Source organism: Paroedura picta, chromosome 4 (assembly GCF_049243985.1).
Source record: "Paroedura picta isolate Pp20150507F chromosome 4, Ppicta_v3.0, whole genome shotgun sequence".
NCBI lineage: Eukaryota > Metazoa > Chordata > Lepidosauria > Squamata > Gekkonidae > Paroedura > Paroedura picta.
Window position 1 is genome coordinate 922,983 of NC_135372.1, and position 26,611 is coordinate 949,593.

Below are 26,611 nucleotides of genomic sequence, written 5' to 3' on the forward strand. Positions count from 1 at the left end.
CATGTTCTCCTTTTATGATATCCATCCTTTTGGGGGTTATTTTAAATAACTGGATGAAAAGGTCCTCTTTTGGGGTTTGGAAGGGCAGGATGACTGATTGATTGCATTTTTAGACGCCCTCTTGGCAAGCCCTCCTAGAGAATAGCAGTGATCACAGCTTAACTAGCAGGGGGGTTTAAAATGAGATTTGTCCTAGGGATCACTTCTTAGAAGCAGTCCGTCAGGAAATGTGCCACCTTTTTTGTTCTCCAAAATGCGGTAACCCTGCCTGTTCCAGTAGTACAGGAATCTGCAGTTCATCAGTTTCCAAGGGCAATTCACCTAAAACTTAGAAGAATCTGCACTGTGATCTCCTTCCAGCAGATGTCCTCCCAATCCCTTCTCTGTTCCCAGTTTCTCAACAGCAGACTCAGCATTTCCCAACTTGTGTCTATTTAAAGTCGGTCCAGAGTCCAGCAGGCTATTCCTTTTCTGAGTGCTTGCTCTTGCCTGCCTCAGACGCCTCCTGTCTTTGCTGCACAAAACCAGCCATGGCTTCCTCCACGGCTGGCCACCCCATCTTTTCGGAAGGAGAGAACTGCAAGCCCTCCTGGACAGAAGCATCTGCAGGCTACGATCAAACGGACACCCACCTGGAGATCCTGGGGAAGCCGGTGATGGAGCGGTGGGAGACCCCCTACATGCACTCCCTTGCAACTGTGGCCGCCTCCAGAGGTAAGAGGAGCAGGCAAAACGTATGCAGCACCTTTCTTTCTTTTCTTTAAGTACTCCTATTATGACAAATTTATTTCCAAATTTCTGGGCTGCCTCTTCAGGGAATCTGTCTGAGGTTGGCGTACAAATTGAAACATAACAACAAAAAGCATGCTACAAGTTCTTAAAATCCAACTGGAGCACAAGCACACGCACGCACACGCACGCACAGCATGGACCACTTACAGGTGTCTCAAGCAGGCTGAAAGCAGATAAGAAAGCCTCAGAGGTAAGGGAGACCTGGCCCACTCAGGTGGATAGCTTGATGGTTTTGACTGTTTGTATTGTTTCATCAGAGTTTGCATTTATGGAGAATTTTAAAATGTTGTACACTGCCTCAATCGTATTAGGAAGGGGAGGTTTAGAAATGTTAATAATAATAATAGAAAATGAGTGTTAAAAGACTGAAGCATAGAGCAAACTTTTTACTTCTGTAGAACTCTTCATTGTACTGAATATTCAGTGCCAAAAATCCCCAAAGGACTGATTGATTCATTCATTCATTCTTCATTGTTTATTTATTATGCTTATATTAATCATTACTCCTGGCCAGTTGGGTCGAGGGAGCTTACAAAGCTAAGTTTGTGTCGGGGCTGCAGCAAAATGGCCCCTGCTCATGGTCCTGGTTCCTCCCGCCAGCCTTGTCAAAGCTGGACCCCCCCTGAAACTACCCTCCCAAAACCGGTGCCCGTTTCCAAGGCAAGGACATCCTGACCCTTCCCATCTGAATGTATTTATTTAGAATCTAATTTCTAGACCACTTATCCCAGCAAGCGGACTCAGGGCAGCTTACAACGAACATTTATATTTAAGACCGTTCTAGTCATCATCAAAGTATGATAAAACACTATTCAGTTATTTAAGTTCAGAGTTCCACAGAGACACAGCTCTGCACAGATCAGACGCAGAAAGGGGACCTGTGTCTCATGGATCAACTAAAAGGAGAAAAAGACGATGCAGTAAAAGTGCTACACTCAATATGCCAGCAAATTTGGAAAACTCAACAGTGGCCACAGGATTGGAAAAGGTCAGTTTACATTCCAATCCCAAAGAAGGGCAATGCCAAAGAATGTTCACACTACCGCACCATTGCACTCATTTCTCATGCCAGCAAAGTTATGCTCAAAATCCTACAAGCTGGGCTCCAGCAATATGTGGGAACGCCGTCTATTGATTACTGGAGACTGGGCATCTAAAGGAGTGCAGGGTGTGGTGTCCTCTAATGTTACAGGACTGAATTGGGGTAGCCACCTCAGTTGCTCGAAAGAGGACCCAGTTTATTAAAGCACAAGCTTTTGTAGGCTTAGTGCTCCCACTGCATTGGATGCATGAATTGAAATATCCGTCAGCAGAGAGAAAGCAAACTTTAAAACTTATGAATGGGAAAAGTTATGAATGGGGAAAGCAACATCCAAGCGCCAATCTTGGGACATCATCTAGGGGCCTCTTACCAGTGGCTGGCCCCAGGACGGCTTGATCAGCTGTTACCAGGAGAAGGGCCTTCTCAGCTGTGCCCCCTTTGGAAAGCACACGAGAACACCCATGCCCCACTGGGTTTGTTTCCTTTCCTCAAGGCATGAAAAGCTCGATTGTTTAGCTTGGCCTTTGGAGGATCACCACATGTTTGGGCTGTTTCAATAGCGGTAATGTGGATATGCTCATATTTTAATACTTCAGTGTTACTATTTTCTCTCTGTTGTTTGTTTGTATGTGGTTTTTAACTGATTGGTTTTAACGTGGTAAGTTGCCATGAGAGCCTTTGCATGTGCAGCAACTAAAAATCTAATAAATACTTTAAGGTTTGACAGGATATGCAGCAGCAGCACCGTTGTGATTGGCAATAAATTTGAGAATCAGCCTCACACTTAAGAAAGGGGTAGTCGTATTTAATTTCTTGTTGATAGGGTTGGGGTTAGTTCCTTTATGAAGTTCCTTTATGGTGGATTTCAAGTCAAGCAATGGAGCTTTTTGGACAGCCTTTCCCAACTTTTTCACCTCGGAGGAACTCCTGAAATATATTTCAGGCTTCATGGAGCCCTTCAGAGAACTGGGTATGGAAGTAAGATGCAGCAGCCAGCCAGCCAGCCAGCCAGCCAGCCAGCCAATCAGTCTTTTGCTGGAAAGAGACTGGGCCTGTGGAGCAACAGGGGAAGTGACATCTAGGGATGCCAGCATCTGAACTTCTGGGAAAGGCCGTGTAATCCCTGGGGAGCTCTTGCAGAACCCTGGTCGGGAATCCATGTTCTAGGGGGCTTAACACACGCACACAACTCGGCTGCTCTTCTTCTGTCCAAAACAGGCTTTTATCAGCTGGGCTACGAGCGAGGCCCCCTGACCCATTCTTTGGTTGCATTGCGGCTAAGAATAGCCACATGGTGAAATATCTACCACTTGTGGGCTTGATTCAAACGGAACGTCTCCTGCAACAGCTGCAGTCGGGGATCTAAGATATGAACAGAAGAGAGGGAAAGACCAACGAATCCATCTAATCCAGTGTGCTGTTTACTACAATGGCCAGCCAGTTACCTCTGGAAGCTCATGAGCAGCAGACAAAGGCAATATGTCTGTTGGATTCAGGTGCAGATTGTCTCTGGTCTCAGAGGTTTGTTTCCATTAAGCTGTAATCATTTAGTGCCTCTCTTTATTGAGATATCTACTTATCAGCATAGCCCAATCAGTCCAGAGACCGGGGCCATGAACAAGCCTTTCAGTGAGCCTGAAAAAGGCCACAGACCTGCAGGACAAAATCAGAAATATTAGGGGGGAATGGCTGGAGGGAGGGAAGAGAAGATGAACAAAGGGTATGTTGGCTGGTGGGTGGGAAGGGGAAAAGGAAACTGGAAAGGTGGACAGACCATGAGGGCTGACAGGAAGGAAGAAACAGTGGGGAAGGGTCAGTGAAATGCCCCTGCAAGTCCTTACGTGTGCCCCACTTTTGCATGGATCCCCTTTTTAAAAGTCATCTGAGCAATTATTGAGTACCACCTCACTTTGTGGCAAGTTACATCATCTCATTACACATGGTTTCAGCTGTCCTGAATGTATTGTTTGTCATTTTCAATTGAAAATTCACATGGGAAGATAGATACAAAGAGGAGGGGGGAGGGAAGTGTGCCTCAATAAATCTTGTATTTCAGAAGAATTCCTGTGCTCCAACTGAGGTTGCCATTAAACACAAAGAGAACATCTTGTCTTCTGCGTCTTTAATAACCAAAAGAGTAGTATGACAAATCCAATAAATTCTTGACTTGTCTTGCTCAGCTTCATTTCCCAGAAGTGGAAGGGGCAACCAGGGGCTCTGCTATTTTAGACTTACCAATAGGGAAGAACTGGTTGATGAGATAAAAGTTGGGGCTGCACTTGGTAGTAGTGACCATGTGATTTTTGGATCTTGGGGAAGAGAAAAGCTGTGCATAGTCACACACACAGGCTGGACTTCAGGAGAGCAAAATTTTAACAGACTTAAAGTTATGTTGGTTAGAATCCCACGGTCAGAAAAACATAAGGAGACGGAAGTCCAAGAAGGTTGGGAGTTTCTCAAAAGTGAAATACTGAAGGCCCAATAGCAGACAATTCCCTTGAGGTAGGAAATGGGGAGGAATCTAAATAAACCAGGATGGCTCCATAAACAGCTTTCAAAAGAATTGAGCAATAAAAAAGACTCATTTAGGAAATGGAAGGAGGAACGTAAATAACCGAGGATTGTAGGGAGAGTGTTAGAAAGGCTAAGGCTCAGTATGAGCTTAGGCTAGCAAGAGAATAATAAAGAGCAAAATCACAAGAAAGGATTCTTTAGTTATATGCAAAGTAAGAAAAATAATAGGGACATGGTAGGACCAGAAAGTGACATTGTAACAGGTGATGAAGGGAGGACTGAACTGCTCAATTCTTACTTCTCCACAGTCTTCTCTTGCGAGGGGAATCGTACTCAATGTGGCAAAATCATTTCACATGATGAGGGAGAGGAACTGTGCCTAAGATCACTGTAGGGCTAGTCCATAAACACCTGGTTTCTTTAAATGAAACCAAATCCTCTGGACCAGATTAATTGTCTGCAATTTCTGACCCCCTGACCTTTATTTTTGACAATTCTTGGAGAACAGATGAAATGCCAGAAGATTGGAGGTGGGCAAATGTGTTCCTATCTTCAAGGAGGGAGAAAGGAGGATCCAGGTAACTATTGCTCCATCAGCTTGATGTCTATAGCTGGCAAAATTTAAAAACAAATCATCAAACAGTCAGTCCTTGAGCAGCTATAGCAGATGGCTGTAATCACTACAAGTCAGCCTGGCTTTCTCAGGAACATCATGTCAGACTAACCTTTTTTGAGAAAGTTACTACCTTGCTAGATCATGGAAATGTGGCCATAGTTTACCTTGATTTCAGTAAGGCCTTTGCTAAGGTTCCACATGATGTTCTTATTAGCAAGATGATAAAAATGCGGTATATATCCTCTTACTGTTAGATGGATTGAGAACGCGTTGACAGATTGTACCCAAAGGGTGTTGTCATCTTCTTGGAGAGGAGTGACGAGTGGAGTACTTCAGGGATCTGTCCTGGGCCCTTTGTTGTTCAACACATTATTTGGATGAAGGAACAGAGGGGGGGCTTAATAAATTTGCAGATGATACTAAACTTGGAGGGGTAGCAAACGACAGAATCGGAATACAGGATTATCTTGGCAAGCTGGACAACTAGGCTAAAGTTAATGTTAATAGTGAAGTAAAGTTCTGCATTTAGGTAGAGAAAATCAAATGCATCCGTATCGGACGGGGGAGACTTGTCTTGGCACTGAAGATGAGGCAGCAGTCTGACTTGGTAGCTAAAAAGGCAAACAGGATTTGGGGCTGTATTAAAAGAAGTAGAGTGTCCAGATCATGTGGGGTGATGTTATCACTTTACTCAGCTCCGGTTAGACCTCACTTGGGAGTACCATGTTCAGTTTTAGGCATCACAACTGAAGAAAGATGTAGAGAAACTGGAGCGTGGCCATAGGAGGGCCACAAAGATGGTGAGGGGTTTGGAGAGCAAATCATATGAACAAAGTTTGGGGGAGCTTGTTTGGTTTAGCTTCAAGAGAAGGTGACTAAGAGGTGATACGATGGCCATCTTCAAGTACTTGAGGGGCTGTCATATAGAAGATGGAGCAGAGTTGTTTTCTGTTGCCCCAGAGGGTCGGACCAGAATCAATGGGTTGAAATTAATCTAAAAGAATTTTCAGCTAAACATCCAGAAGGTCCTCCTGACCGTCCAGAGCGGTTCCCCAGCGGAACAGGCTTCCTTGAGAGGTGGTGGGTTCTCCTTTTTTGGAAGTTTTTAAGCAGAGGGTAGATAGCCATCTGACAGACATGCTGATCTTATGAGCTTAGGCAGATGGCGAGTGGGTGGGCAGGAAGGGATGGGCCAGGGTTGGTCTCTTGTGGCCCTTCCTTTGCAGACCCAGGGAATCGCTGATCGCCACTGTGGGACGGTTGGTGAACTTCCTCCAGGCCAGGCTGGGTTCTGGAGATTTTTGGTGGGGAGATCAATGGGTCATGAAATTGGGGTCACTGTGGGTGGATAGCTTCTAGCATTGTGAAGGGGGTTGGACTAGATGACCCTTGAAGTCCCTTCAAACGCTATGATTCTGATTCTGTGAATCCTAGGTAAGGTCTAATTTGGCTGAGAGACTTCTTCAACTTTGTAATAGTAATTGCAGGCATCCAAAATATTAAAACAGAGGTCAAGGTCTCTTGGGAACCGAACAGAGGCCTCTTCACGTTTAAAGTTAACCCCTAGTTGGAATAGAGGAATTCTTCTGTTAACACACATTCCCCCCCCCCCCCCCGCCTTGCCTCTTTTTCACTGGCCAACTCTCCTCGTCTCTTCTAGAATTACACGGAGAGAAGAATTTCATTGCTCTTTATAAGCCTTCCCATCGGTCACCTTAGCTGTATTTCTAACGAGACAAAACTGTTTCAGACTTTGTTGCAGAGAGACACGCCGGCCACGTCACTTTCTCTTTTCCAGACACTTTTGCTGCTGTACAAATAACTCTTGTCCACGGCGAGCCGATCGGCGGTGTGGCTGCGGGGGAGGTTTCCACGCCCAGGCTGCCTGGCCAGTCAGTGGCTGCCACCGGCTCTCCTCTCTTTGCGTGTTGCAGGGGGCCGCGTGCTGGAAGTGGGCTTCGGCATGGCCATCGCTGCCACCAAGATCGGGGCGCTTGGCGTTGAGGAGCACTGGATCATTGAGTGCAACGAGGGGGTGTTCCAGAGGCTGCAAGCGTGGGCCAAGACGCAGCCACACAAGGTAGGGGTGCAAGGTGGCCAGGAAGGTGCGGCTGTGGGCTTTGTCCGCGGGGATGAATGGCTAGCCCAACCCCCCAATCTATTCCAGACCCTCTTCCCGATCAGTGTGCCCAGGAAGCTCCCTTATATCGAGTCGGACACTCAGGTCACTCAGCTATGGTCTACTCCGGGGTGCCGTGTAGGGATGCCAGCCTCCAAGTGGAAGTGGCAGGCCCCCTGGCATTGCAGACTATAGAGATCGGTTTCCCTGGAGTAAGGGGACGCTTTGGAGGGTGGACTCCATGGCATTGTGCCCCTCTGAGGTCCCTCCCCCCAGGTCTCCAGGCGTTTCCCAGCCAGCCTGGATCTGCCCATCCTACTCCCCCATCCCTGGCCGCTCATTCATTTGTTTGTTCATTTATTTCTGTGACGGCCCCTCTCCGGCTTACAACATGCCAAGTGTTTTTAGAAAGCAGGTGGGGCCAGGTGGGTCTTTTGACTGTCCATGGGGAGCTTGATGGTCTGTGGAGGTTTATGACAAACATTGCTTGGGCAGCAGCTGCCATCGCAAGACGACCTTCACCGTTGTGACTGAAAGTAACTTGCAGCAGCCATTTTGCAGCTGGCTCCACCTCCTGTGGCAGCCATTTTGTGGCTGCATTCACCATGCTGTCTCTCAGAATTCCAAAGGTGCCCACAAGCGCAAACAGGTAGGGGACCTCTGATGCGCGGACTCCAGGATCTTGAGCAGCATCGTCCCCAAGACCCTCTAAGTAGAAATGCCAGTGACTGAATCTGAGAATTCGTGTAGGCAAAATGGGAGGGGGGGAGGAGATGACAGGCTCTTGTCCCAAACTTAAGGTGACCAGATGGCCCCACTTTTGGAGGGACATCAGGGGGTACCTGGCAAATTGCACTTATGTTGAAATTAAAAACTATATATTACAATACTATTTCTGCCCTCTATGCATTCTATGAAACTTTTTGTTGCTCCTTATAGACCATCTAGATCTTACTCCCGGAGGTGCCCCTTGGCCCCTTCTGCGTGCGTCTCCACCCCCCAAGGTATTCATTACGAGAGAAGCACCTGAGAGTGCCGTTGTGAAGGGCGGCCTTTGCCTAATTCACAGCTCATTATCCAAGGCCCTTAGACCTCCGACTCCTGCGGCCTGATAGTTAAACCAGTTTAGAGTTGGCAAGGGCAGATGCTGGTGTGATCCTTTGACCTCAAATGCTGAGCAAGCCGGTTTGCTCTTTCGCAGCCCCTTGGAGCCACCAAAGCAAGTTAAACAGCAACTCAGCAAGGTTACTGAACAAGGTTTTATCCTGGAGACAAGCGCCTGTGTGCACGCAAACACTCAAAGGTGCCCCTGGACTCTGCTGCCCTAGGCCAACAGGGCTATCCACCTGGAACTGAGCCGGGTTACGCAAAAGGCCCGACAAAGCTTGCGTGGAGCCATAGTGGGTGAGGGAGGAAAATGCTCAAAAGTCATACAAGGCTGTCCCCCCACCCTGCTGCACCCCAGACCCACCCAAATATCACCCAATTGTCGCAGGGTAAAAATGAGCCCGCTTGTTCGCAGTTTGTGATGTTTGGATTGAGCTGAATTGGCAGGAGCTTTGATAAACAAGGCATGGTCTTTGGGATCAGGAGGTAGGCAGAAACCACCGCCAGTGCTGGAGCGCAGCAGCTGAGCTTCTCCCTTTGAAGGCTCACTGATCCGTTTCTCCCCCAAGGTCATCCCCCTGAAGGGTCTGTGGGAAGACGTCGTCCCCACACTGCCGGACGGACATTTTGACGGTAAGAGTTCTTCCAATGTCCAGCCTTGTTGCTGTGGTGTCTCCTTCCCGTCTTTTTTGCCAGATCCGATTTGTGGCTGTTTCCCGCCTTCTCCTGAAAGGCAACTGCAAGGCTGCCCAGACAGGGCTTTCTCCGGAAGCATGGCCCCCCCCCCCCGCCTTCCAGGTCCACTCCTTCCCTCTAGCTCAGGTCAGTTATGCCAGGCCTGTCCAAATTGATCAGTTCTTCTTTCCTGGGAATTAATGGCTGCTTTTCTCTTGGCAGTCAGAGTAGCTATTCATGTCTTTTATCATCACAATCATCACAATTTTGAAAGAGAGAAGCAGTTGTTTAAGGGCCCGCTTCCTTCCTCCCTTTTCTGGAGCGCCAACGGATTTAAAGAGCCAGGCCCCTGGGAAGGAACAAGGGGATAATGGATTTAAAGGAAGAGTTGTCAGGAGAATGGGGATCTTTGCTGAACGGAGCTTACTTGAAAACGGCCAGCTCGTGATGCACTGCTGGAGCATTCTTGGGAAATAAGGTGCTGAGTTACATGCCGTGCAGATCCACAGCTCTAACTCTGCTTGCAGCTGATTGTGGGGAAATGCACACTGCAAATGGTCCTTAGGGGGGAGCAAACCTGGTCACGACTAAGCAGTGGAAACCAGGAACTGCGGCCAACGAAGGAGAGGCGAGTGCACTCAGAGGTCAGCGGTTCTAGAGTCTGCAGCGGAACCTGGACTCTGAGAAACTGGGTTCACCAGGGCAGCGGGAGACAGCCAGCCCCTTCTTGCCAGTGTGGGCGCCTCCCCTGATCGGAGTTATTTGCTCTTATTAGGTAAGCATAAAGCATGCTCTGGGCTATGCAGTTGGGAAGGTGCCAGGAGCTTGTACACCGCAAGAGGGCAACACAGATGCCCGCTCCTTTGGGAGAACCTGGCCGTCTTTCAGAAACAGCTACAGACATTTTGCAAGGGGGCTCAAGTGTAATCCGTGGAAGAGAACCAGACAGCAGCACGGCACTTTGGGGCCACCTCCTTTCCTGGCTGGCTACAACCCTTTCTCCGGGGAGGGGCTCATGGCACCAAAGGGGATGGCAGGAAACCCGGGGCTGTGGGAAATAAGCCAGCCAGTCACTTCTGCAGCCCTCTCTAAACGAAAGCTCCCCAGAAAGAGGGTGTCATGTCGGGACTCAGACTGGGGCCTGGGCCAGGGAGGAAATCTGAGGTTCCCACAGTAGGCGGTTGGGGAACCCACCTGACTCTGTTGCAGCAAGAGATCAAATTGATTTCTCCAGCAGGGGTGGTCCAACTGCGGCCTTCCAGATGTCCATGGACTACAGTTCCCATGAGCCCCTGCCAGCATTGCAGTCCATGGACCTCTGGAGGGCTGCAGTTTGACTACCCCTTCTCCAGAGGGTCACACCCTCCTCACTGCAATCTATTCCTGACCCAGGCTGATAAGAGGGCCCAGCTACATGATTCATTTGCCCCCGGATCGGCACCGGCTGAGTGCACGGGGCTTGATTTGGATCAGGACCACGATACACAACAAGAGCGGGCTTCAGCTTGCTAGGCCTGTGGTTTCACAGGTGTGTGTGTAGGGCAGCAGTGCTCCTCTGGGGCCATTTCAGGGAAAGGGGTGAAGGAGGCGCAAGATGCTCCAATCCAAATCACTCCCACACTTCAGGCCCGACCTCAGGGTGGCACATCATGTTCCTAAGCCCACAGAAGTCGACCTCTCTTGCTAGGCAGATGCACAGGAGGGATGACGATATCTCTGTGAGATCCAGCCCTTCTGCACAGCCAGAGTCTGCTAATGGTGGCCAGGTTAGGTCAGCAGCCTTCTGGGCATTCTGCCTCCAGCACCTGGTGCTAACGCCTGATTCCTTCCCTGCCCGCAGGAATCCTCTACGACACGTACCCGCTGTCCGAGAGCACCTGGCACACGCACCAGTTCGGTTTCATCAAGGTGAGACCAGATTCACAGACCGTTCTGTAATCCCTCTGGATCCTGCCCTGGATGGCCTCGGAGGGTCAGCAGGGAAGTCCAGGGTTGCAAGAGAGGCAATTTGCCTTCAGCTGTTTCTTGCCTTGAAAACCTTGCGAGGCTGTGACTTCTCAGTTTTAAAAGGGGAATCATAGAGTGGAAAGAGGTCCTACAAACCACCTAGTCCAGAGGTGGCCAAGCTGTGGCTCTCCAGACGTCCATGGACTACAATTCCCATGAGCCCCTGGACATTTGGAGAGCCAGTTTGGCCATCCCTGATCTAGTCCAACTCCCTAATAGATGGAGGATACATCTATCAATGAATGCTAGCCCTGGTGGCCTCCACATTCAGAGGCACTAAGCCTGTGAATCACAGAGCTAGGAGGCCACCTCAGGGGAAGGCTTCAGCCTCTGTGCCGTTGTTGGCTGTCCGGGGGAGCTGGTTGGCCACTGTGCAAGGCAGGATGCTGTGCTAGAGAGACTACAGGTCTGATCCAGTGGGGGGGTCTTCTGAGTTTCCTCAGGGGGTGGGAGAAGAGGATCCTCTACGTTTCTGGTCCTCTGCTCAGGTCACCATACTAGATTCCCCCCCCCCACTCTCCATCGAACGGACACTTCCCTGTGAGGTAGGCTAGACTATGTCATCAGAGCATTAGTGAGAGTGAGGATTTGAACACAGGCCTCCCCAGATCTAGCCCACCCCAATCTTTTTGGGACAGTGACCCTCCAATGCAAATTTACTTAGCATAGTAACCTCTCAGGGGGAAAATAAAAAGCAGTGTACACCAATCAAGAAAACTGGGGGGGGGGGGGAGCTTGGGGCCCACGTCCAGAAGCTCCCTGACCTACTTTGGGGTTGGGGCAGACTGCTCCATCCTCTGCCCTGACCTAGAAGGTCAGGACCCGCTTCGTAAGACTTCTGGTCCCACCGGACTCCACCAACAGGTGACTTTCAGTGCCCAAGAGGCTCAGCTGCCCACCTGGCTCTTCCTTGAGGAGTGGTGAGCCTGAGACACTAAACCGGCACAGTGGAGTGTGATCGGGGTGGTGGCAGGTTCAAATTCTTCTCAGGAACAAACCCACAAGGTGTCCTTTGGCAGGCCTTTATTCATACCCTGCTTTTCTCTCCAATTGGGACTTAAAGTTGGGACGACTCCTCGAGACCCCCAAGGAGGCAGGCAGACTACAAATGTAATAAACAACACAAAGAAAAGCAGGCTTTATAGCCTCATTCTCCTCTCCTCCGTTCCCTCACAACCACCACCCCGTGAGGGAGGGAGGCTGGCAGAGAGGTTAGGACGGACCCAGAGTTATTGCAGCAAGGGTCCATGGTAGAAGCCAAAGCCACAGCTGGCAACTCTAGCTCCCCCCTTCAGTAGGAGATGGTAAAAGTGGTCCACCGGGATTATCCTGATGATAAAGCATCCTTCCCGTACAAAGTGCTGTTTGTTTGCCATTCAGGCTGCAAAGCTACTGTCCTAAGGCATGCGCCCAATCTGGAATCGAGAGGGGGGCTAAGCCTCTGGTGGAAACTCCTTCCTGCTCACTAGCAGGGAAGTCCTGGCAGGCTGCTGCAGAGAGAGCAGTTGAAGGAGAGCCGCCAGCCCCGTGACCTGATCCTCTCCCTGGGTAGAAGAGGCCACAGCCTCAGCTGTGGGCTGGACTAGTATCTTGTTGTAGGTGCAAAACCCGCTCATGTCTGGTGAGCCCCCCTCTGGACAGCAGGTCCGGAAGAAGCACGCCTACTTGGCTTCCCCGGAGGAGGAAGCGAGAACGCGAGACCTTGGTGGCTCTTGGAAGCCCCTGGCTGCCCACCGAGCCACGTCAAAACTGGAGCTGAGACCCACTTGGAAGTTGTTTTCTCACCTGTTGACTTCCCCCACAGCATCATGCTTATCGCCTGCTCAAACCCGGTGGTGTTCTCACTTACTGCAACCTGACCTCTTGGGGGGAACTGCTCAAGAACAAGTATTCCGACATTGAGAAGATGTTTCAGGTGAGGGGGAGGCCAGGTGCGGAGCTCATGGGGCCTCTGGGTCAGAAGAAGGGGGAAAGGCCCCTGGGAGAGGGACAGAGGAACGAGGCAGAGGGGTTAATCCTCTCGTCTCTGTGATGCGGCCTTCGGCTGCGGTGTGGAGGTGGAATCGGGGATGAGCCAGGCCTACCTATTAATTATTATCATGGCTGCTGTTTAATCTTTGACTGAGGAGAACAAAACCCCCCCAAATATTTAGAAAATTAAACCCTCATTAATTTCAGTCAAAAGATATATCACAGCTATTAAGTAGATCGGAGCTGGCCGTGGGTTCCTGTCTAGCTCCTGTGCTGGGACTGGAGCAGACTGGACGGGGGGGGGGGGGGGGGGATCATGGCAAATGGACCGCAGGGGCCTCCCGTTATCTGTGGCGGCCTGCCAGTTTCTTGGATGCAGAATTGTAAGCTGTTCAAGCTGCCATTCGGTTGCCTGGGCATGCAGAGAGTAAAACTGCTTTTTGCGGCAGACGTTGCCACCACAACACAAAGGTCACACTGTGTAACGGAGTTTAAGCAGCAGTGTGCCTTTGGCAGCTGGCTCCTCCTCCCCCTGTGGCAGCTCTTTTGTGGTTGCATCCACCATGTTGTGTCAGAATTCCACAGGTGCCCACAAGCTCAACAATATTGCACTATAGGAGCCACTTGCCCTGAGAAGGTCTTTGGTGCTTCCTGAATGCTTTGATTTTGGCCCTCCCTCTTAGGAAACACAAGTGGGGCACCTGGTAGAGGCTGGCTTCAAGAAGGAGAACATCCACACCACTGTCATGGACCTGACCCCCCCGGGTGACTGCAGGTATTACTCCTTTCCCAAGATGATCACCCCCACCCTCATCAAATAACAGCAACCCATCCCAGTCCCCGGATTCTGCTGAGAGGGGCTGGGACAGAAACAGCCCCTCAGCACAGCCTCAACAGAAGCAGCAGGAAGAACCTCCCTTCCGCATCCGGAGAAGGAGAGGTCCAAGAGGAGGCCACAGTCCCCCGAGCCTTGTCAAAGTGAGCGGTTTGATTTCCATCACCTTTTCCCAACATCATCTTGCTGACAGGTTCTGAGGCACACCAAGCTGCTGCTTGAGGATTCTGACCAGGTTTTACGAGCACAGTTTGGAAACCCAAGGCAAAATATACTCATTTTGACAACGTTCTTTTCTTTTCTTTTTTAAAATCAGTTTATAGCTCTGCAGTTTTAAGCACGAAGCCCCTTGTGCTCTACCTTCGGAAATCTGGGGGTACATATATAAGCTGGGGAGGGGAGAGGAGGAGGTGTCTGGGAAGGGCTTGTGGGGTTCTCTCAGGGCCTCCCTGCTTCTTGCGATACAATCTCATGTGAGAAAAAGGGTGGAAAAGACCGCACGTCCATCTGGGTGTGTACACACATATATAAGCAACTTTATTAGAAAAACACATGAAAACCAGCTTAACTGCACCCTGGGAGTCCACTTACAGTCCAACAGCATAAGAGATCTGAAAAATTATTTGCGGTACCAAATCTGGAGCCTTTTCTCACGCTTGATCTTCTTCTGCAGCTGCAAGATCCCATAGAGCAGGGCTTCAGCTGTAGGTGGACAACCTGTGAGAAGAATATAAAGAGAGAGAGAAAGGCCAGGCTGGGGGGAGGCCAGGCCGGGACTGCAGAGAGCCCACTGCTTTGGAAAGGAAGTCCCCAGGGCTGCAAGCTGGCTGAACAACCTCTTGGCTTTCAAAAACCCTTTACCTGGCACGTAGATGTCCACCGGCACAATCCGGTCGCAGCCTCGCACCACGGAGTAAGAGTAATGGTAATAGCCACCCCCATTCGCGCAGCTGCAAGGGCAAGAATCTTTTGTGAAAGGTTGCTTTGAGGGATGAGCTGCATTGTCACGGGCCAGCATCTCCTAGTGACTTCCTGGATCTCAACAGGGAGACCGCTGAGTCCATTTCTGGAGGGACCCCCCCCTCCCTCCCTCCCCAATTTTCTCCGGTTACTTCAATTATTCTGGATTGCTGGTTCTTAACCATTAAGCCACAACTGCTCCAGGTATGCAAAATTATCACTGCATTCCCCTCCCCACCGAAAGGGAAATAATGAAGAGCACTCTAAAACACACACACATCCGAGAAAAGAAAATCCCCCCAAGGATTTCAGTATGGCGCCCCAAGGGAGTGGACAATCCTTCTTTTAAGAAGCCTTTGGCTGGATTATTCCTGGCCAATTCCAGCACACAGCTGGAACCTCCGTTTCTTCAAGGAGGCTATTTCAAGGGGCACCCTTAGGGGGCGGCTCCCCAGGAGGCCACAGGCTGTCCCAAGAGCAGTCTTCATCCTGGTCTTTGACCAGATCATAAATCTCAAATCCTCATAAATTGGCCAGGAGAGACAGGATTCTGTGAGCTGGTCACAGAAGAGCTGAGCCCAGCAGAGAAAGAAAGGCCTTACCTCCCCATTGAAACCACGTAACGTGGCTCAGGCATCTGGTCATAAACCTGGGGAAAACAGGCAGCGTGTGAGCCTTGAACTTTGGTCCCCTCCAACATGGTTACTGGTTCTGTCTGACTTTATCCCACCCTTCCCCCAAGATGCTTGGGGCAGTTCTTTTTGCATTTCAGAGTCTGAACTTGCGTCTCGCACGTTCTAGTCCAACACTCATCCTGGGGTCCCCAAAATACCTCTCCTGGTGCCCCTCAAGGGTTTTTACAAAGTGGGTGGAGCTTTTGCTCAGCAAAACTTCGCATTGGCTACTGAAGATCTGATTGGGCAGATTTTTTTTTTTAAATCACATTTGCAATGAATGCCATGAAAGCACGGCAAGGAAAGCACTCGGATCTTGACTGAAGGTAGCTGGGATTCCTTTAAAATGGCATCTTGTTAAGCAGCTCTGGCCTGAAACAATTACAATTAGATGTCCTGACCCTGTGCCATTTAGTGGTCCAGCTCTGCCTTATGGGACCTATTTTGAAGTGATGCTCACTACCCAGTGTCAGAATCCTCGCAAAGGCTGGAGACGTGACTCAGCAGTCCTGACGACAGCCCCATGAGATAGGCCCGTCCTGTTAACATACTGGCGGGGAAGGGGCCAGGAGGAAGAGGGCCAAAGCCGCCGTCCCCCTCGTGTGCCTCTCGTGACGGGGCTTGGTGGGGTCTTGAGTCTCCCTCCCTCCCTCCACGCCGTGGCCAAGGGCCAGGCCTCACGCGTACCTTGCGGAGGGCGGGCGCCATCTTGTTGGTCAGCGTGCCGGCCACGATCATGACGTCGGCTTGCCGGGGGCTGGCCCTGAAGACCACCCCGAAGCGGTCCATGTCGTAGCGAGGGGCCGCCATGTGCATCATCTCTACAGCGCAGCAGGCCAAGCCAAAGGTCATGGGCCACAAGGAGCTCTGTGGGGCAGGTGGGGAAGCGATGCCGGACGTCAGAGGGGACAGCGGGGTCTCTCGTGCCTCACCTCCTGGCTTTGCCAAGGCTCAGGGACCCCAGAAACCCAGCTGAACACAGACAGGACCTTCCAAGGCTGGCTGTCCGTATTGAAGTCAAAATTATACATCACTTTCGTTGTGCCCAGTTTTATAAAGACCGTAGGAATACATAACACATTAGCCTGGATTGTTTAGAATTACAGGAGATTCTAAATTACACGACACCCTCTTTCTGGTGAGATTTCATTTACAGAGGGCTGCTGCATGCATTTTATATGTGTAACGAACTGCTGTGTGTTAAAATCTTATAGGACCTTGAAGAAGTTCCTATAAGGGCCAAAACGCATCGGACTATTGGTTCATATAGTACAGGAGTAGTCAAACTGTGGCCCTCCAGATGTCCATGGACTACAATTCCCATGAGCCCCTGCCAGCACGGACATCTGGAGGGCCGCAGTTTGACTACTCTTAATATAGTACACAGCACACAGTTTTGCAATAGCCTATGAGCTGTATGAGCCTCTTGTGGTGTAGAGTGGTAAGGCAGCAGACATGCAGTCTGAAGCTTTGCCCATGAGGCTGGGAGTTCAGTCCCAGCAGCCGGCTCAAGGTTGACTCAGCCTTCCATCCTTCCGAGGTCGGTGAAATGAGTACCCAGCTTGCTGGGGGGTAAACGGTCATGACTGGGGAAGGCACTGGCAAACCACCCCGTATTGAGTCTGCCATGAAAACGCTAGAGGGCGTCACCCCAAGGGTCAGACATGACTCGGTGCTTGCACAGGGTGGACCTTTACCTTTATGAGCTGTATGCTTGTTTATAATTCTCAATGTCTTTTAAAAATTGTGCACAAGTTATATAATTTTAACATTAATACAGACAGATTCAAGTGGGCCACTGTGTAGTTCTGAAGTAGAACACACACAAAAAACAGAATCCAGGAGCACCTTGAAGATTTATTCACGGCCTGAGCTCTCACACCTTGAACAAATCTTTGTTGTCCTTAAAGGACTCTAGTGTTGTTGTTAATACAAAGAGTCAACCTGGAAGGTCCTAACTGTCATCAGTTGGGTTTTTATGGTCCCAGTTCCAGTTTTTTCCCCCTTTTGGTCTTTTATTTGTGTGTTTTTCTGCCAAGGCTCAGCCTCTGTCCAGGTCCAGCCATGGCTGCCTCCCCACCTTGTCATTTGCCTTGGTTCAGCCACGAGTGACTCGCCATTAAAACTTTTCACAGAACAACAAAGCAAAAGCTCCAAGCCAACAAACAAGTGTAGAGGACAGGCCAGGAGTCCCCAGCGGGGCTCCCACGGGGGCCACGCTGCCCCCCAACTGTTTTCTCAACCGCGGTGGAGCCGGGTGGGGCTCCGGCCCAGCAATGCTACGAAGTCGTTCAGGTGTGCCGAAGATTTAAAATGCTGCTTTTGCAGCAGCTGCTCCCACAGCCCAAGGCTCTTTGCGGTGTGACGGAAAGCATGTCTGAAAGTGTGGCTCCCGCAGCCTCAGAAGGTTCAGAGTCTCTCCGCTGCGAAGAAGGAGCGAAAGGTCAGAGTGGCTTGGTGAAGCCGATCTGACGGTTGTCCGCCCTGCTCCCTGGACGCACCCGTGTGACTGGCAGGAGTTGCATAGCAGAATCAAACAGAGTTAGGGAAAACATTTGCAGAGGACCATTACATTAAAAAATGTTAGATACGTTTACCACAACCGGCATTAAACCAGGATAGAACTAGACATCTGTATAGGTGGGAGGGCCCATTTGCCAGCTGAAGAGGCGCCATCTCCCTAGGAGGTGCCCCTTAAATAAATGTCCAGGCTACAAGGACCCCCAGAATGGATGTCAACTGGCCACGCCTCCCTGCCCCGCCCCACCCCCAGAAGTGCTATGCGACTGGAAGTGACATCACCACCCACCCCCTTGGCCCTCCTTTCACCCCCTCTCCCCTCCTTTACTACTACTACTACGGTGGCTCCGCCTCAGGTAGGCCAGAAAGAAGGGCAGGAGACCGGACCCCCCCAGTTTTACACCCATGGCCTACCCACCAAGCCCTCCTGCAGGCGACGGCCAGTTCCCAGGCTTGTGAGCAAGTCCATTATGGTCAGGAACCCCTCCTGCAGCCTTTCCGGCCCCTTCCCAGAAAAGAGAACCCCTCCCTGCGGGCAGTGGGGCAGGAGAACAGCTCTTACTCACCCGACGGGCCCAATTAATCAAGTCATCCAGCCTGGCAATGACATATTCGCCTCGGCTGCTGGGGAGGGAGGGTTTCTTCTGGACTATGGCCGTGCTCTTCTGCTGCAGCTGACCGGCGCTTTGGGAAACAGCACAGCCCAGGAGGTTGTCAGTGTAAGAACATGGCTCCTGGGACACGCCTACCTCTCACCGCCCCCACCCTGTCAGATTAGCCCCTGGAGCAGGGGTGGCTCTCCAGACGACCATGGACTACAATTCCCATGAGCCCCTGCCATCACATCAGGGCCCAGGGGCATCCACAGAAGCTGAAGGGTGGATAGAGGGCAGGACTGCTTCACCCAAGATCGTCTAATGCCAACATGTTGCTGGTTCCCAGCCTGAAGGAAGGGTGCCTGGCCTCAACCGCGGACAGGGCCTTTTTGGCTGTGGCCCAAGACTGGGGCCTGTAAAATGGCACTGTTCCACCAGGCCTTGGGCTGCGGCCAGAACAAGCAAATGCTGGCAGGGGCTCATGGGAATTGTAGTCCATGAACATCTGGAGGACCACAGGTTGACTACCCCTGTTATAGAAGACTAACTAATAAAATAAAGAAAACGGTTAAACTTTGGAAGTCCCTGCCTTGGGATGCAGGCATGCCTGAAGTGGACAGAGCTCTTCCTCCAGGGCCAGAGGCAGGAACGGGCTCCCCGGTCTCCATTTCTCCGAGGCGGTGAGGGCAGGTCCTCTCAGAGTGGAATCCTATTGTAGTTGCCAGGCATGATGGCTGAGGAGGGGGCTGCAAATCTAGCCACAGTAAAGGCCCTTCTGAACTTGTTTACTTCCAAAAAAGTGAGCGAGGGAGCTGGGAGCAAAAAGCATTGGTCTGATCCAGCCAAACAACTGCTCGGGTCTTTCTCTCCAATGAGCATCACACAAAGTCAAAATCAAGCCAGTGGGCATGAGTTGCCGACAGGATCCAGAGACCGCCTCCCCAGGTGCCTCCCCCCCTCCTGCGCACACGATGCAGCATCAGGATTACCTGTCAGCCCCTCTGGCTGCCGCTGTCTGATGAAGTGGCCGGGCAGGACCGGAGGATGCCGCCAGAGGCCTGTTGGAGAAGGCCTGAGAGTCACAGTCCAAAGGGCAGCTCTGAAAACCCTTGCGGGGTGTGTGTGTGTGTGTGTGTGTGTGTGCAGTGGATTCCTCCCATGGATCCAGGAGGATCCAACGCCCCAGGGGCTCCCAGAACAAGCTGCTGGGTCTGGGGACTGTAGCCCACAGTCTAGGTCCACACCCACCCTCCCCAGTAAGCTGGCCGTGCAGGCTGTGAGGTTCCTGACGAACCCCCAATTTGCAGACTCTCAAGGCTGAAGAAGTCTCTTTATTTAGGAAGGAAAGGTGCAGGACTGGCCTCCATCTAGCACCCCCCCCCCCTGCCCCGCATTCTCACACCACAGCAAAACCTCTAAGCGGGTCTCCAGACGCAGCTGGGCAGGAGGAGAGCTCCGGGCTGCGAAGGAGAAGGCCTGGGCGGCCGACCCCTCCCCGCAAGGAGGCTGCCGCATCCGGAGACTCACCGGGCCCCCGCTCACCCCCCCCCCCCAGGGCCACCTGCAAGCAGCGGACAACCAGCAGGCCGGCCTCCCCTCCGAGCAGCAGCGCCACGCGGGGGCTCGCGGGGGCTCCTCAGAGCTGGGCGGCGCACCCAGTCCCGGGGGCCGCGAGCCGAGGGGCTTCCTTACCTCCAGAGAGAGGCGCTGCCGCCAAGGACGAGGCGAGATGCTGGGGGGGGGGGGGAAACGCAGAAGAAACGGAATTAGCAGCAGAGCCGGACCGCGAGGAGGAAGGAGGCCCACTGAGATGCACGGGGGGGGGGAAGCATCCTGCAGGGGCACATGGGCATTGTAGTCCATGGACATCTGGAGAGCCCCCCCCCTCTTCGGCCACCCCACCGCTAGAGAAGCAAGCAGCCCACCCACCCCTCCCGCGCAGGCAAGGGCGAGGGGGGCGCGCCAGGGGTCCCTTGCCAGCGGGAGGCCAAGGGCGGCCCCTTCCCCGTCGCGCACTCACCGGGCGTCGCGGCCATGTCCTCCAGGCCTCCTCTGGCTCCTCCGGTGGTGCCGCCGCCGAAGCGCTCCGACGCCCCTTCCGGGCTCCTTCCGGGCCTGCGCGGGCGCCCCCTGGCGGGTGGGCGGAGGAACGACTCCGGCGCCTGCAGCCCCTCAGGGGGCGCTTCGGTTCTCGGCCGGAGAAGGAAACGAGTCCCGCCCCGCGCGCGCCAGGGAGGGAGGGGGGGAGGGCGAGGAGGGCGCCCCCCTTCGGGCTCTGCAGCGCCGACTGTTTGGCGGCCCCTGTCGGATCCGCGCTGCTCTCCTGCTCGCGGCTGCCCGGCAAAAGGAGGCCGCCTGCAAAGGGGAAAAGGACACGCGTCCCTGGGTGGGCTCGAACCACCAACCTTTCGGTTAACAGCCGAACGCGCTAACCGATTGCGCCACAGAGACCTGGCTGGGAAAGAGGCTTCGCAAAACGGGTGAAGACTCGAAACTGAATGAAAAATGAAAAAAGAAATGAAAAAGCCGCAGCATCAATAAGGCCGCAGGGGAAGGGCGAAGAGGCGGCTCCCCTTTGGAGGAAATGCAAGGACGCTCTGGGGGGAAACCGAGAAAGGAGCCTGCCAAGCCCGGATTCGGCCACGTTGGTCTGAAGCTGCAGGACAGAGCTGGAGTCCAGCACGTCAAGGCCAATAGCGTCTTATTCGGAGCAAGGGGCCCTGGGCTCCAACGTCCATCGCTTGCCCCCGAGGAGCATGAAGGGCTGAGAGTGTCCTGCACAGTGCAGGGGGTTGGACTAGATGACCCAGGAGGTCCCTCCCAACTCTAGGATTCTGGTCTCCAGTGGGATCCTGCTTGTGAGAGCTCAGAAGCCATATTATGAATGCCGGGCATGGATCCCTGCTAAATAGTGCAGCTTCTGTCCACTTCAGCAACAGCAACGAGAGCCAGTTTGGTGTCGTGGTTAGGAGTGCGGACTTCTAATCTGGTGAGCCAGTTTGATTCTGCACTCCCCCACATGCAGCCAGCTGGGTGACCTTGGGCTTGCCACGGCACTGATAAAACTGTTCTGACCGGGCAGTGATATCAGCGCTCTCTCAGCCTCACCCACCCCACAGGGTGTCTGTTGTGGGGAGAGGAATGGGAAGGTGAATGTAAGCCGCTTTGACCCTCCTTCGGGTAAAGAAAAGCAGCATATAAGAATCAATTCTTCTTCTGTTTTGACCGAGTAGCAATATCAGGGCTCTTTCAGCCTCACCTCCCTCACAGGGTGTCTGTTGTGGGGAGAGGAAAGGGAAGGCGACTGTAAGCTGTTTTGAGACTCCTTTGGGTAGAGAAAAGCGGCATAGAAGAACCAACCCTTCTTCTTCTTCAGTAATCTCATGGCTCTCTCAGACTCCCCTCCCTCACAGGTTGTCTCTTGTGGTGAGAGGAAAGGGAAGGCGAATGGAAGCCGCTTTGAGCCTCCTTTGGGTAGAGAAAAACAGCATAGAAGAACCAATTCTTCTTCTTCTTCAGTAATCTCAGGGCTCTCTCAGCCTCACCCACCTCACAGGGTGTCTGTTGTGGGGAGAGGAAAGGGAAGGCGACTGTAAGCTGCTTTGAGACTCCTTCAGGTAGGGAAAAACGGCATGGAAGAACCAACTCTTCTTCTTTTTCTTCTGTTTGCCTGCAGGTTGTGCCATTCCACACAGTAAAATCCAGTGGCAAAGTAGGTCTGTGTGCCAAAGTGTGGATCCTTCCTCCATAGCTCTTCTCCAACAATCATATCATTTGCCAACTTTTCCAGTATGTTTAGATCTTATTGAACTCTAACTCCGTTTTTGGGGGCATTTGTTTCCCCTCCCAATTTGCTGAGGAGCCCCCCTACCCCCTCGTCCAGATCAGTGATAAACATGCTGAAAAGTAGAGGACCCCTGGACCCAGCCCTGTGGCACTATGCTGCTCGCCTCCCTTCAGTCTGATAAAATGCCATTGGCTACCCCTCCGTGGGTGTGGTTCTCTAGCCCGTTCCCTGCCCACCTAACCATCCGAAAATCCAGTTGACCCATCAGAACATCATGGGGAGGCTTGACCTACTGTCGGCTACCCAAAGGACCTGGTTGGCTCCTGTGTGAGACAAGGTGCTGGACCAGGTGTACTACTCCGTGGCCTGATCCATCAGGGCTCTTCTTATGGGTTTAGGAAGGCCTTGGCCCGTATGCCTTGTTGGCTGGCCAAAGGAACTAGTTGGCCACTAAGTGAGACAGGATGCTCGACAAGATGGGCCACAAGGCTGATCCAGCAGGGATCTTAGGAAGGTCTTGGCCTCTCTGCCCTGGTATTGTCTATCCAGAGGAACTAGTTGGCCATCTTGTGAGAAGGGATGCTGGACTAGATGGACCCCTGGTCTGATCCAGCAGGGCTCTTCTTATGTTCTTAATCCACCATTTTCTGGAAAGACATCTTGTTTAGCTGTTCAGGAACGCACACCTAGAATGCACCACATTCTATCCCAGTCCTGTCCTTGGACCATCAGACTTTGCCAGCCAGGTTGCACTTTATGCTCTAATGTGTCTTCCATGGGCTTTCCAAATAGTCATGCCAATGATTTTGGAAGTGATGTTATGATGCCCGCCCCTAGCACCGGAGTGACAGTTCTATTGGCCTATCAGAGCAGAATCCCAGCAATGGACCTGGTGTCTGACCAGCCCAATACCATCCTAAATATTTAGCATCTGTGCATGGACCAATCAAGGATTAAAACATTTCCTCTGGCCCCGGGAAGGCAGAGATCACAGGTTCAGCCATCTCTGCTGTTCTGTTTCGATCTTATTTTTTGCAAAATAAACTTTTGCCTTTGCTTCATCCAATAGTGCTCTTATTTATCTATCACATTTGTATACAGCCCTCCCTGTCTGGGTGGCTCTGGTTGCCCCAGGCAGAGGGGCAGGGCCCGGCCCCAGATGACACAGTGGGAGGCCAGAGGAGCAGCCAGCAAGGAGGTGCAGGAACCAGGCTGAGCAGCTGGGCTGTGAACCTCCCCTGCATTTAGGAAAAGAGGAGCACGTTTCTTCTCCCTTTTTATCTGACATGCCCCGTGCGCTTACAAGCCCCACTCCCTTGTTTTGTGCTGGACGGTTAATGTCCTCATCCAAGGTGCAAATAGTTAAATAAACACAAGTCTTTTTTGTATAAAAAAGTGACTGGTGCTCTGGACCAGTGGTCCCCAACCTTTCTGAGGCTGGGGACCGGCAGGGCATCGGGCCACGCCCGCGCATAGAGCCACGCCCGCACTTCAGGCCACGCCCGCACGATGCGCGGCCCGGCCCTGATTCCCTCCCCGCCCTCCCTCAGTAAGAAGCTTCCCGGGTCGCAAGCTTGCGGCCTGGGAAGTTTTTTACTCCGGGGGGGGGGGCGGGGAGAGGGAGCGCGCCCGCAGGTTGAGGCGCACTGCTCTGGACCACTTAGTTCCCCTCCCACACACGCATTGGGAGGAAAACAAGGCAAAACTGGATGCTTGCCAACTCTCCAGGCAGGACCCAAAGATCCAGTGCTTTAGCCCCCAAATACTAGGGGCCTAGCGGAGGGTCCCACTGTCCCCAGGGAAGGGTGATTCCAGCCAGTGAGTGGTGGCAACAATAGAGACAAAAAGAGGCTCCACCCAAGGAAGGGGGGGGGAAGGCTAGAGCGGGGCCCTGTTCTGCAACAACACCAAACTGGGAGGAGTAGCCCAGGCCCCAGGAGAGCTGAGCCTGCTGGCAAAGTGGGCACATGAGAACAAGATGCAACTGAGTAAGGAGAAGGGCAGACCTCTACATCTGGGTCACAGAAATGAGCAGCAGGCAGACTGGAGGGGAGAGACACTTCCGGGTAGCAGTGGGTGTGAGTGAGATCCTGGGGTGCTTGGGGATTTCAAGCCAAGTATGAGCAGGCAGTGGGACGCGGCACTAACGAATGCAGTCTCGGGCTGGATCAGCAGAGGCATCACGTCAAAATCACAAGAGGTCATAGTCCCTGTTCTGGATGCCACTTTGGTCAGGCCCCACCTGGAGCCCTGCGTGCAGCTCTGGAGGCCTCACTTCAAAAAGGACGTGGGCAAAATGGAGAGGGGGCAGAGGAGAGTGACAAGGATGAGCCTGGGGACCAAGCCCTAGGTGGGAAGGCCGAGGGACTTGGGAATGTTCAGCCTGGAGAAGAGGAGGTGGAGAGGGGACAGGGTGAATCTCTTTTAAGTATCTGAAAGGTTGTCACTTGGAGGAGGGCAGGGAAAGGTTCCTGTTGGCAGCCAGATGTACAAGGACACTTCAGGAGAGCAGGGAAGTCACTGCTTTCATTTCTTTTCTAGAATTCCTTCTTCAAATACTTCCTTTTCCCCTGAAGGATGCCAGTACCCTTCTACAAGTAGTTTAAACTTACAGTAATGGCTTTAAACTACATGTAGAATGGTAACGGCTAGATATCAGGAAAAAATTTCAGAGTCCAAGTAGTTCTGCAGTGGAATCGGCTGCCCAAGGAGGTGGGGAGCAGGGGGTGGGACTAGGTGGCCTGCATGGCCCCTTCCCACTCTAGGATTCTAGGAGTCTAGTTCAGCAGTGAAAGGGGCTGCCTGAGGAGGTGGGGAGCTCCCCCTCACTGGCCGTCTTCAAGCAGTGGCTGGACAGATCCTTCTCCTGGATGTTTGAGGCTGATCCTGCATTGAGTAGGGGGTGGACTATATGGCCTGCATGTCCCCTTCCCACTCTGGGATTCTAGGAGTCTAGTTCAGCAGTGAAAGGGGCTGCCTAAGGAGGTGTGGAGCTCCCCCTCACTGGCCGTCTTCAAGCAATGGCTGGACAGATCCTTCTCCTGGATGCTGGAGGCTGATCCTGCACTGAGCAGGGGGTGGGACCAGATGGCCTGCATGTCCCCTTCCCACTCTGGGATTCTAGGAGTCTAGTTCAGCAGTGGAATGGGCTGCCTAAGGAGGTGGGGAGCTCCCCCTCACTGGCCGTCTCCAAGCAATGGCTGGACAGATCCTTCTCCTGGATGCTGGAGGCTGATCCTGCACTGAGCAGGGGGTGGGACCAGATGGCCTGCATGGCCCCTTCCCCATCTATCATTCTATGAAGACTGTTTAGGGTATAGCAACCAATTCTTCTTGGTGGTTTCCCATCCAAGTAGTAAACAGGGCCCATCCTGCTTAGTTTCTGAGCTCCAATGAGATCGGGCCGGCCTGGGCCCTCCAGGTAAGGAAAAAGCAACACAATAGTTATGCTTTATTTCAATGATCAGAACAGCAGGGGCTGTAGGAGAGATGCTGCCCCTTACCTGCTGCTTTCTCCCTCCATCCACTTGCCCGAGAGTCAGAAAATATTCCAAGGTGCCCGCAGAATGAGGCATGCCATGGGCTCCTAGTTGGGATGCAGCAAGCCTGCCCACCCCCTCAGCTTCTGTCCCGGTCAGTGCAGCCCCACTCCAGCAAGCTCCTGCCCCAGGGCCAACATAACGATGCCTGCAGGAGAAACATGAAGGGGCTGGCCTGCATCTCCATCCATGTCGCAAAATGCAGTTGGGGTTATGGGGATGTGGGGGGGGGGGAGACAGAGAAAGTGGTACAGGGATTGGTTCCACTTGCTGAACCACCAAACAGACATGTAATTTTAAACATTAAAAAAGAAATATGTTTCCTGTACAAAATAATAGTGTTTTCGTCTCTTCTATGTACATGGGTCCCTGCCGCGAGCTCAGAAGGAGATGGCCGCCAGATTTACAAGGATGCTTCAGGAGAGGGAGTCAGCTGCTGCAGGCGTTTCTTGCGTTTCTTCTCCAAGATCCCCTCTTCAAATACTTCCTTTTCCCTGAAGTAAGCAAACAAATATACATTTTGTTTTTTAAAAGTAACTGCTGGCTGTGGATCCCCGGCCCCAAGGAAGCCCGCTTGACCTCAACCAGGGCCAGAGCTTTCTGTGTCTTGGCCCCCACCTGGTGGAAGGAGCTCCCAGGGGAGACCAGGGCTCTGCCTGAACTCCCACAATTCCGCAGGGCCTGCAAGAGGGAGCTCCTCCACCAGGCATTTGCTTGAGGCCGACTGACTCAGAACACCTGCTGGTCCCCCCAGATGCCCCTTCCGTGATTGAATAATCTGACCTCCCCAAGGATTTGTCAGTGTTATTGTTCTGTTAAAATACTGTTCGGGTTGGCATGCTATGTTAGGATTGTTA

The 26,611-nt window shown here is 52.3% G+C and overlaps 3 protein-coding genes and 1 non-coding gene across 11 annotated transcripts in view; 1 reads left to right on the forward strand and 3 right to left on the reverse strand.

The window, feature by feature from the left end:
* The first annotated feature begins 455 nt into the window (after nt 1-455).
* Nucleotides 456-13,969, forward strand: GAMT (guanidinoacetate N-methyltransferase). The gene is made up of 6 exons (XM_077331433.1): nt 456-714; nt 6,899-7,044; nt 8,760-8,823; nt 10,706-10,773; nt 12,677-12,787; nt 13,527-13,969. The coding sequence occupies exons 1-6, from the start codon at nt 531-533 to the stop codon at nt 13,662-13,664; spliced, it is 711 nt and encodes a 236-aa protein (XP_077187548.1). The 5' UTR covers nt 456-530; the 3' UTR covers nt 13,665-13,969.
* A 217-nt stretch (nt 13,970-14,186) lies between these two features.
* Nucleotides 14,187-20,581, reverse strand: NDUFS7 (NADH:ubiquinone oxidoreductase core subunit S7). Its single transcript, XM_077331434.1, has 8 exons — nt 20,449-20,581; nt 20,121-20,160; nt 19,418-19,486; nt 18,399-18,516; nt 16,000-16,179; nt 15,241-15,287; nt 14,540-14,628; nt 14,187-14,395 (listed from the first exon to the last, which is right to left on the reverse strand). Exons 1-8 carry the CDS (start codon nt 20,462-20,464, stop codon nt 14,298-14,300), a joined length of 657 nt encoding a protein of 218 aa, XP_077187549.1. The 5' UTR covers nt 20,465-20,581; the 3' UTR covers nt 14,187-14,297.
* A 224-nt stretch (nt 20,582-20,805) lies between these two features.
* TRNAN-GUU (transfer RNA asparagine (anticodon GUU)) lies at nt 20,806-20,879 on the reverse strand. Its single transcript has one exon. It is a non-coding gene; the product is annotated as a tRNA-Asn (tRNA).
* Nucleotides 20,880-25,637: 4,758 nt separating this feature from the next.
* The window catches only part of PWWP3A (PWWP domain containing 3A, DNA repair factor), a 30,294-nt gene continuing 29,320 nt past the window's right edge, over nt 25,638-26,611 (reverse strand). For all 8 annotated transcript variants that reach the window (XM_077331423.1, XM_077331422.1, XM_077331420.1 and 5 more), the window contains one exon: nt 25,638-26,248. In XM_077331423.1, the coding sequence (XP_077187538.1) occupies nt 26,158-26,248 (91 nt within the window). In that variant the 3' untranslated portion in view covers nt 25,638-26,157. The remainder of the gene's footprint in view (nt 26,249-26,611) is intronic.

Excerpts from the sequence above, each read along its gene's own strand:
- NDUFS7 (XM_077331434.1), bottom strand. Across the intron at positions 16,180-18,398 it reads TGATTAATTGGGCCCGTCGG|AGCTCCTTGTGGCCCATGAC; the intron begins GTGAGTAAGAGC and ends CCTGCCCCACAG. Across the intron at positions 15,288-15,999 it reads TGGCGCCCGCCCTCCGCAAG|GTTTATGACCAGATGCCTGA; the intron begins GTACGCGTGAGG and ends TGTTTTCCCCAG.
- GAMT (XM_077331433.1), top strand. The coding sequence starts at position 531 with ATGGCTTCCTCCACGGCTGGCCACCCCATCTTTTCGGAAGGAGAGAAC. Across the intron at positions 7,045-8,759 it reads CCAAGACGCAGCCACACAAG|GTCATCCCCCTGAAGGGTCT; the intron begins GTAGGGGTGCAA and ends TTCTCCCCCAAG. Across the intron at positions 8,824-10,705 it reads GCCGGACGGACATTTTGACG|GAATCCTCTACGACACGTAC; the intron begins GTAAGAGTTCTT and ends CCCTGCCCGCAG.